At 55.6% G+C, this 10,729-nt stretch overlaps 2 protein-coding genes across 2 annotated transcripts; one reads left to right on the top strand and one right to left on the bottom strand.

The window, feature by feature from the left end:
• Window positions 1-5,958: 5,958 nt before the first annotated feature.
• MRPL36 (mitochondrial ribosomal protein L36) lies at window positions 5,959-6,541 on the bottom strand. Its single transcript, XM_049767951.1, has one exon. The coding sequence runs from the start codon at window positions 6,323-6,325 to the stop codon at window positions 6,005-6,007; it is 321 nt and encodes a 106-aa protein (XP_049623908.1). The 5' UTR covers window positions 6,326-6,541; the 3' UTR covers window positions 5,959-6,004.
• Window positions 6,542-6,808: 267 nt separating this feature from the next.
• Window positions 6,809-10,064, top strand: NDUFS6 (NADH:ubiquinone oxidoreductase subunit S6). The gene is made up of 4 exons (XM_049767950.1): window positions 6,809-6,958; window positions 7,344-7,397; window positions 9,099-9,221; window positions 9,965-10,064. The coding sequence occupies exons 1-4, from the start codon at window positions 6,824-6,826 to the stop codon at window positions 10,028-10,030; spliced, it is 378 nt and encodes a 125-aa protein (XP_049623907.1). The 5' UTR covers window positions 6,809-6,823; the 3' UTR covers window positions 10,031-10,064.
• The last annotated feature ends 665 nt before the right edge of the window (window positions 10,065-10,729 follow it).

Raw genomic sequence — 10,729 nt, 5'->3', positions numbered from 1 at the left:
ACACTAGCACACATTCACACTGACACATTCTTACACATTTACACTGATTCACATGCTAACGCTCACATAGTCACACTCATACACTCATACGGACAGGCTCACAGAGACACAAATACATTCTCAGAAACTCACACATTCACTCACACACATGCACTCTGACATACTGATGCAGATTTTCACATCTTCACACACTGATACACCCACCTGACACCTGCACTCTCGCACAATGACACACCCAGCTGGCTCTGCTCCCTGCACCCCCAGTCTCCTGACCCAAATAGGCTCTGCCTCTGGAGGGGGCAATGGGAGGTTCAGGCTGGAGCAGCAGGAGCTCAGCACAGACCTCTCTTCTGGTGGACAGTAATGCCCCCCACAGGATGCACAGGATGGTGCCACTTCCCTCAAGCACACCAAGCACACGTAAGCGCACATCACACGCTCCACACGTGCACAGGACACATCCAGGCTCCATAGCCCACCTGCACACAGTTCACGTGTACACCATAATACATGCCAAATGTGCGTGCTTACATAACCAAACGAGGTGCAATGTACATATATGTTCACTCACAGCACATATGGACCACACAAGCACATAGGTGTGTCTCAAAGCATATGCACAAAGTACAGACATATAGCAGGAACCATACATGTACAGGCATACACCAGGAACCACACATGTACACACACAGCAGGGACAACACATGAATCAGGAACCACATATATGCATGCGTACAGTGGGAACAACATGCAGACACACATAGAGCAGGAACCATATATGGACACACAAAGTAGGAACCACACATGTATACATGTACAGAAACAAGCTACACATGTATACACATGCAGCACATGTATGCCTACTCCACATCATTCGTGCATATCCCAGACACATCTCACAGGCACAAGTGGACACCGCAAACCATGTGCCTGCCTTGCACAGGGTGCACATGCCCAATCTTGCAGACGAGGCCTGTGGCCGCCCTGCCTGGATAAGGGACACCAGAATCCCCAAGGTGGGGTTGGAGCTATGCCTGCCCCCTGTGTGTGCCTGGGGAATCCAGTGCCCAGCCCTGAGACTCAGCTGCGGGAATAGGGCCCCCGTACCCAGCCCTCCTGGGCAGGTTTGGGTCTTGGGTGGGCGGCCTGGCCCGCGTGACAATAAATAACGGCAGTGACAGGGCCCCTGGCAGCTGCGGTGATGGACGGTCTGGCGGGCGCCATTACAGCCTGGTGGCGGCGGGAAATTAATTTAAGTGGTAGTTAATTTCTAATGAATTCCACTCAAGCGACTAATACAGTCCCTCGGTGTTATGGTAACCTTCATGGATCATTGCATTATGTAAATAAATTCTACTTTATTCTGCTTTATTCAAAAAGTGGGAGCTGGGGAGCTGGGCTGGGCAGAGCCTACAATGCACACACAAACACATGCACTGCACGTGTGCACTCACATGTGTGACAGGGAGGAGCACCGCGTCCATCAGGGCTGCAGGTACTGAGGTTTCTGTCTTCCTGCGTCAAGCCTGGTGACTCTGCTCTGTGGCTCCGAAGCCCTCAGCCCTCAGCCCTCAGCCCTCAGCAGATCCTGCCTGCTCCCAGCAGGTGGGGGTGACCTCACACCTCTTCTCTGGCACTGCCCAGCAGGGCCTTGGGTCTGTACTCAGGCTGGCATGTTGGATGTCCTGTGATGCTCTTCTCAAACCACATGGCAGACAGAACCCCTGTAGAGCTATTTGTTCCAGGGGACCCCATAGAGCAATTGTTCTGGGGATTCTCCTTTAGGCTAAGGGAAGGACTGCACAGAAAGGGGTGCCATCCCCCATGTTCAGTGCTTTATCATCCAATTTGACTCTGGGTTGTCTCCCTCCTCCCTGCCAGAGAGCTCTGGTTCCAGCAGAGATAACACTTCCTATCATCAGCTGGGGGAAGGGTCCTCCTCGGTCCCCAAATTCACTGGGGGATGGAAGTTGACCCTTGTTGTTAGTTGACAGGCACAAAGGGGTGTGAGTGCAGAGCATGGGTGAGGGAGAAGGGGTAACTGGGTTGAAGGAACCGGAGTCGCCTGGGCCAGTGCAGATTGGGCTTAGTAAGGAGGGGGACTGCACGTGTGGTTGAGATTTGAGATGGGGCTGATGTGTAGCCAGACAAGGGCAGTGGGAAACTCTCAGCAGAGAGCTGAGTCAACACCTGGGGATGCTCAGAATCACCCCAAGATGCATAGATGGAGCCCCCACTGTCCAGAGATGTGGGTGCCCCAGGCCCTAGGGCTCACTCCAGGCTCGGTTCTGGGGTTGTGCAGGGGGCCTGTGGCCAGGCCAAGAAGGCTGAGGGTCCTGGGAGTGTAAGGCCCCCAATGAACCCCTCTGGGCACAGCCCTACCCCCAGACACGGCCTCTGGCCACTGCGGCAGAAACAAAATCCTTTTCTACAGACACTCACGTTGAGAGATGCAGATACCTGATTGGTTTCCCATGTCAATGATCAATGGCCCTGTAGGACACAAGCTGCTGCTGCTGGGGCTGAGCGGGCTGGGTAGTTGGGTGAGCAGTGCTGACAGAGCCAAGGCCACACCTGGGTCAGACACCCTGACTCTTCCCACGTATGGTACAAGAGGCATTGCAGGGTGTGGGGGGCACCAGAGGGCGTGACTGAGGTCTGCCTCCTACAGTAGACAGGATGGTGTGTGTATGTGGGGGGTTCAGGATCTCCTGCAGTAGAGACAGGATTAGGTTTTGTGTGTGTTTGTGTGTGGCTGGGGATCTCCAGCCCCTGCAGTAGAGATGGAGCAGTGCGGGGCTTGGCCAGGGTCTCCCTGCTCACCCTGGGGCCTACGGCCCTCCAGTGGCATGCACAGAGCCCACAGAAGAGAGAATGGACTGTCAGGGATGAGGGAGCACAGCACAGCAGCTGCTTGCTCCACCCTGTCAGTCAGGCTCTGGAGAAGGGTGAGGCACTGTGGGCAGGTCCGGTATCCGGGGGGATTCACGGAAAGTTTTGGATGCGGGTAAGAGCCTTAGGAGAGTCTGCCTCTCCTTCCTTCCCATGCATGTGGGGAAGCTGCTGACATGGGTCAGGGATGAGACCAGGAGAGCTGCCAGAAAGGACTAGAAGGTTCAGGGCAGCTGGGATTTGACTCATCCTGTATCCTCGTCTCACCAGACTGCCTGGAAGGTCAGAAATGATGGCAGGGGCTCCCGGAGCCATCTTATGCCATGAGGTCACTATGAGTATAAAAACAAAGTCCCAGTAGGTGCTGACAAGGGAGGGCAGAGAAGCAGGACCCACTGTGTCACTTAACGCTGCCCTCCCAGCCCCACCTTACACTGGACACCCACTGCAGAGAGCTCACTCTTGGGGGTCACTCAGCTGTGCTCGGAGGTGTCTACGCTAATGGGCTTTGGCTCTGTGCGCTGTGCTGAATAAACAACCGCAAACACTCTGGTCAATTGGGGGACAAAGGAGAAATCGCCCATGACTCCGGCCCACCTCCACATCTGTGTGTGTAGTAGTGGCTTAGGCGAAGGAGATGGGGAAGGGCCTGGGCACAGCCGGGTGTTGTTTGGGGGCCCAGCCTGTCAGCTAAGCGGTGGCAATCGTGTGTGGGGACGTGGCTTCCTGAGCACGGACGAGACCATGAATCTTTCATGGGCAGCCAGGGGGGTCTGTGTGGGCCCCCACGTGGGGCTGCCGTGTGGGGGGGTGTCCCCTGACAGCTCTGCTGTGGAATACTGACGACCGGAGTCAATTTCTCATGCAATGCAAAACAGCTCTTTGTTGGGGAAATTCCTCGTGTCCGCCATGCTTTCTAAACAGAAAAATGACAAGTCGGAATGTGGAAAAAAATAATTGACCTCTAATTGGAAATCACAGTCACTAAGACAAAGTAAGACAGGAGAAAGGGGGACGGAAAATAAAAAATAATCACCTCGAGAGAAGAGACACTGCACTGCGATGAAGTGTCTTGTGGCTGGGGCCACGGACACCCACTGGGACTGAGCCAGTTAAACAGGATTGTTTCCAAATAACATGGTTCCAAACAGTAGGCTGGGCCAGAAACGTAGGACAGAGGGAGGATGCTGGCCTTGCGGTGGCTATCTGGGTTTGCTTCCTGGCATCCCATAGGGTTCCACAAACTGCCAGGAGAGATCCCTGAGCAGAGTCAGGAGTCAGGTCTGAGCACACCGGGTGTAGTCCCCAAACAAAGACAAACAGGACAGCAGCAACTCCCTGTACTGAGTGAGGAGCAGTAAACAACACCCCAAGGCCCAGGTCTGTGGTTAGTCTTTCAGGCTGACACCCCGGACTGGCTGCAGCGTCCAGCAGCGACCCGCACCCGGTTCAGGATCAAACTTTCACCGCCTTGCACCCCAAGTGACCCCACAGAGCAAAGGGGACCCTGTGTGAGGTTGATGGTGAGACACACCTGTGGGCAGGGTGGGCACTCAGGATAGGGGGTCCCAGTGACACCCTGCCTGTGTGACAGGCACACAAGGTGTTCATTGCCCTGGAGGAAAAGAGCCTAGGACTGGAGGTGACATTTCCAACAGTCCCTGTCTTCACACCTTCTGCCTTGTGAATGAATGTGTCTTTGAATCTGATGAGTGTATGAATTGTTAGTGTGACTGTGACTGTGAATGCTAGTAGGTGTATCTGGAGTATGTGTGTGACTGTGTAAATGTATCTCAGTGTATGGGGGAATGAGTGTATTTCATTGTTTCTTCTTCCAAGTGTCTACCGCTGGGACTGTAGATGTTTCCTCATCTACATATCAGTGTCTCTTGAACAGCAGTTCATGTTGACACACACCAAATCTGATTGTCTCCTCATACCTTCCCAGGACTCAAACTCACAGGCATATCCTTCTCTTTTGGTGATGCATTTTTAGATTTTATGTGCAGGTCTATGAACGATCTCACATGTGCTACCTATGATTCAGACTTTTCTTTTTGGACCAAGCCTGGCAGTTCACAGGACTAATTCCTTAAAGAGTGCAGGGAGGGGCCCGGAGAGATAGCACAGTGGCGTTTGCCTTGCAAGCAGCTGATCCAGGACCAAAGGTGGTTGGTTCGAATCCCGGTGTCCCATATGGTCCCCCGTGCCTGCCAGGAGCAATTTCTGAGCAGACAGCCAGGAGTAACCCCTGAGCACCGCCGGGTGTAACCCAAAAACCAAAAAAAAAAAAAAAAAAAAAAAAAAAAAAGAGTGCAGGGGAATGTATGGGGTGCCAAGTACTGAACCCATGTGCAAGGCAAATGCTTACTCACTGGCCCCTTACCCAGTTCCATTAAAGTTTTGGGTCAGTAATCAATGTGCTTAAATAAAGGTATTAAAAATAAAAAAGTTTTGGGCCAGAGTAATAGAACAGCAGGCAGGGTACTTGAGGACTGGGTTCAATCCCTGGCATCCCAAACGGTCCCCAGAGCAGTGCTAGGAAAGATCCCTGAGCACAGAACTAGAGGTAACCCCTGAGAATAGCTAGGTATGCCCCCCCCAAACAAACAAACAAAAATAATCTTGGCACCTTGCAATCAAGTTCTGGCTGGGATGTTCATGAGATTTCACCCAGACTATAGTATATAGCAAGTCTGGTGACAGATACCTAGATGTTTTTCTCATTCAAGGCACTCTAGGACTTAGCAGTTTGAAACACACCTAGTGTGATAGTCTCAAGACTATGTCGACTCACTTTCTGGTAGTGGTCGGTATACATAATCACTTGGAAAGCAAGAGGTCAGGGAGTTGGGGGTCGAATCCTGGGCAAAGTGGGGGGCCGGGGAAACCAAGCCAAGGAATCTGCAGCGGGCTGTGAGTTGCTCAAAGATGTAAGCAGTGGGTGCCTTCCTCTGCGCCATCCGCCCTGCTGTGCCCTCTGTGGCCCTCTCAGAGGAGGGGTGTCGGCCTTCCAGGGTGGCTTTGAGGCGCAGGACCCAACACAGAGACGTGCACAAGCTCAGCTCGGCCCAAGACATTTTAATGCTCCGAGTCCGAGCCGCCCCGCGCGTTACAACATTTGCCTCTGCTTGTGCCTGGGGTTGGTTTTGCAGTAGACGAACCAGCGGCCGCGCCGCTTCACCAGGTAGCAGTCCTTGCAGCGCTTCTTGAGCACGCCCTTGGTCTTGAAGCCCTGGGCCGGCGGCAGGCAGGCCTGGAGGCGGTCGGGGAGCAGCCAGGCCGCGGTTGCGTCGGGGCGCAGCGGCCGCAGCAGGAGCGAGAACGGCCTGGACGCCAGGGGGCCTGCGCTGGGCTGCAGGAGGAGCCGCGCGCCGGGCTGCAGCAGGGGCCGGAGGACAGACATCACTTTCCAGGCGAGACCCGAGGCCATGCTGGCGACCAATCTGCGGGAAAAGCGGAGCAAAACGTCAGGGGCATCGGGAGGAACCTATCCTGGAACCCCAACCCGAGCAGGAAGGGTGGAAGGGGCGCGCTGGGGCCCTCCGGTTCAAGAGACACAAGTTGCACGGGTTGTTTGGAGCCATGACCCACCCTGGAAACGGAGGCACAGCCGGCCTCGAAGCCCCGAACCCCGAGAACCTCCTGACCTGCTGACCTGCTGAGACTGGGAGCAGACGCGCGCCTCACGCCTGCGCAGTGAGACGGATCCACCCGCCGTCGCCCAGAGTCCGCGCCAGGAGTAAAGATGGCGGCGAGTCACGTGGGCGTGCGCGCGGCCCCGCGGTGTAGACACAGGCAACGCGACGAACCCAGTCTCGGGACCCGCGAGAGGCGGCGGTGCCGAAGCGCACTTTGCGCATGCGCGCGCAGTGGGACCGCCTCCTCGGCCAGCGCATGCGTGGGCGCAGGGGTCAGAGGTCACGGAAACATGGCGGCGGCCGTGACCTTTCGGCGGCTGCTGCTCGGCCGGAGCGGCGTCGCGGCGCTGAGTCTTCCCCGGGACGTTCGGGGTTTTGGGGTTCGCACGGCGCCGACCGGAGAGAAGGTGACGCACACTGGCCAGGTAAGTGTCGGGGCTCTTGAGCGGGCACCCCGTAACCCAGGTCTCCGGCCGGCATCCAGGGTCCTCGGCGTCTCCCTTGCCCGGGCCTTCTGCCCGCTGCATGCATGGACCAGCTCTCTGGATCCTGTGTTCCCCGTTACCCCGGGCTGAACCCCAGCTGCTCTCGTCACCCGCATAACCTGCAGCGCGGGCCCCGCCTTTGCCACCCGCTGAGCCGGGTGTCCCCACCTCCCGGCCGCTGGGAGCTGCGAGGTCCCCGAGGTCACGGTGGGGATGGGCACCCCGGGCGCTGCTGGGCTGTGCCAGTTGGGGTTGGGGTCGCGTCTTTCCCTGGGAGGGTCTGCGGGGATCCCCCGATTGTGAGACTCCCCGCTTCTCCCCGCAGGCCTATGACGGTCAAGACTACAGGAAGATCCGGTTTGTGGGCCGGCAGAAGGAGGTGCGTGCGGGGCTTCGAGCCTTTACTTGACCCCCTGACAGGCAGCGGCTGGAGTGGGACCCGGCTGCCTGCCTGTCCTCCGCGACCTTGCACTAGTCACTGCAGAGTCGGTCTCTGATCTGAGTCAGGTCCCCTCCCTTTCCTATGTCCCAGCTGTTTCCCCAGTGTGCTTTACACCCATTTGATGCTCAGGGGTTACTCCTGGCTAAGCGCTCAGAAATCGCCCCTGGCTTGGGGGGACCATACGGGACGCTGGGGGATCGAACCGCGGCCCTTCCTTGGCTAGCGCTTGCAAGGCAGACACCTTACCTCTAGCGCCACCTCGCCGCCCCCCCCCCCCAGAGTGCTTTCCTTCCCCACTGTTTTTCCTCTTCTCCACATGCACTCCCTTTACTGTGCTCTCCCTCCACCTAAGGCTCTCTCTTCTCCCCAGTGCAGCTGTGCTCTCAGTTCTTTAGTGTTGGCCCCGGGTTGCGGGTGCATCTATCTCCAAATAGAGTCCTGCTTCTGTTCTGAGCAAAATGTTCATGTGGCACTGGTGGTGGACCAGGCTGGGGTCATTGGGGACAATCTGGCCCTGCTAGTTACTTCTTGCTGGGGCAGCTGTGTGAGGAGGAGCCACGGAGACCTGACCCCAGTGTGGGGTGCAGGGCAGTGTGCCCAGATTCCCTTGGGGTCATTGCGTGAATTTGACCCTCCATCTGCTAGGGGGACCCATTGTGACTCTCCACCCATTGTCCCCATTATTCCCTTAGCTTCATTCAGCCCTGAGTAGTCCCCGCAGGTCTTATCTCTGTAGGGCACACATGTATGCGTGAAATTGTATACACGTGTACACAAGTGTGTGGCTCATGTGGCTTATATGGCTGTGGACATGGCACATGAGGAACTGTTGCATGGATGTCACATGTGTGGGACTGGATGGATGTGTGTGTGTGAGATTGTGAATGTGGGACCAAATGCATGGATGTAGCATGTGTGAGACTGCATGGATGTAGCATATGCAGACTGACTGGATACATGAATGTATCATGTGCAGGACTGGCTGCGTGTATGTGTCATGCAGACTGATTGCATGGATATAGCATGTGTGGAACTGACTGCATGGATGTATCAAGTGCAGGACTGTCTGGTGTGGTATGTGTATATGACTGCATGGATGTAGCATGTGGAATTGACTGCATGGGTATAGCATCTGCAGGACTGACTAGGTACATGAATGTATCATTTTTTTGTTTGTTTTTGTTTTTGGGTCACACCTGGCAGTGCTCAGGGGTTACTCCTGGCTCCACGCTCAGAAATCACTCCTGGCATGCTCGGGGGGACCATATGGGATGCCAGGATTCGAACCAATGACATTCTGCATGAAAGGCAAATGCCTTACCTCCATGCTATCTCTCCAGCCCCACATGAATGTGTCGTGTAGGATTGACTGCATGGATGTATTAGGTGCAGAACTGACTGGTGTGGCATGTGTGTGACTGCATGGATATAGCATGTGTGGGATTAATTGGATACATGGATGTATCCTGTGGATTGACTGCATGGATTTATTAAGTGCAGAACTGACTGGTGAGGCATGTGTGGGACCGCCTGAGTGCGGCATATATGGAATGGTTCTGATGTGGCATGGGTGGGACTGGGCTTGTGATGCCTGTTGCACCCTTGGTGACCCCCTCACCTTCCTCCTCCCCACTGCAGGTGAATGAGAACTTTGCCATTGACCTCATCGCTGAGCAGCCAGTGAGCGAGGTGGGGAGCCGTGTGGTATCCTGCGACGGCGGTGGGGGTGCCCTTGGCCACCCCCGGGTATTTATCAACCTGGTAAGGAACCCTGCCTGCCCTTTGCATTGTGTCCCTAGGTCTCCACGAAGTGCCAGGTGACATGGTTCAGAGCTGGGGGGAAGAGGCAGAGGAAGTAACGCTCACACACATATACACAGAAACATAGACATACAGTGACAGAGACATGATGGCACATCCATGTACACATAGGAACTTGTGCAGACACAATGGCATGTACATAAAACATGCATGGAGACAGTAGATGACAGCACATGCACAAATATGATGGTGCACACTCAAATGTACACTGACGCAGGAAACATGTGTACACAATGATATGTGGACACAGGCATGCTTGCACAGTGCATGCATGGGACACAATGAGCACGTGATATACAGATACCACTGCATAGACATGTACACGGACACATGGCTGTATGTATATGGTACTTGTATGCACACACATGCCCACAGACACATATGCATATACAGTGGCACACAGACAGGATGGCGTGTGCAGAGGGAGTGTATGCAGGCCAGAACATTCACAGATACAGGGTGGCAGAGGCTTGTGCACAGATGTGGCCGCTGGCAGGCATGCAGACAGATAGGCACACAGTGTTACACACAGGCATATTCAGCAGGTCACACATACTCACACACACACAGACAGGATGGAGCTCTGCCTGGCATCGCTTGCCACTCTCAGCGGGTGGGGTGTGTGTGTCTGGATTCTGGGCTGCCTCTGAATGTCACTTGCTTCTCTGTCCCGCCTGCTGCAGGACAAGGAGACCAAGACAGGCACGTGCGGCTACTGTGGCCTGCAGTTCCGCCAGGAGCCACACTAGCACTGGAGCTGGCAATAAAGGGGCATCCTCAGGCTGCGCGGCTCCTTGTGCTTCTTTGGCTGCATCGCCTTGTGCACCTATGGAGGCCCTGTCACCACCGGCATGGCTCACATGGTAGCCTCAGGGAGAGCTGGACCCCAAGGCAGGAGGGGGTGCTGGGAGTGGGTGGGCCCCAGGAGCCTGGGGGTCCTGAACTCTGCAGTCAAAGCCACATGCACCCCAAGCTCATGCACTCAGGCTCAGCCCAGCTTGGGTTCCCAAGCTGAGTGACCAGGCTCCCAGTCTGCACCCCACATGGGTGTTTGTGTCCTGCCCTGAGTCCAAGTCAAGGCAGAATTTGCTTCTATTGTCCCCAGGGCCAGGGGTGGGAAGCTGGGGACATGTGTGTGACCCCAGGAGCCTGCAGGAAGCAACTCAAAGGGGAGAACTGGGGCCTCCACTGCCCACAGGGCTATAGCAGCTGCTGCATTCCAGGATGGCCTGGACAGGCCGACCTCAGTGTCAGATGTGCAGAGCCATGACAGAGGTTGGGGCAGCTACAAATAGTGGGATTACACCCACGATGATCAAGTGAGGCTCTTCCTGCAGGTGCGTGATCTTTGCCTGGCTTTGTCGAGGGCCTGTGTGGGTTCCAGCACCTCTGGGAGCAGTCTGCTCTGGCTCCTGACAAATGTGCACCTTGGGCGGGAGAGATGGGAC

The sequence above is a fragment of the Suncus etruscus genome, chromosome 2, assembly GCF_024139225.1.
Source record: "Suncus etruscus isolate mSunEtr1 chromosome 2, mSunEtr1.pri.cur, whole genome shotgun sequence".
Classification (NCBI taxonomy): Eukaryota; Metazoa; Chordata; class Mammalia; order Eulipotyphla; family Soricidae; genus Suncus; species Suncus etruscus.
Note: the sequence above shows the minus strand (reverse complement) of the source record. Positions and strands in the feature narration are given on the sequence as shown.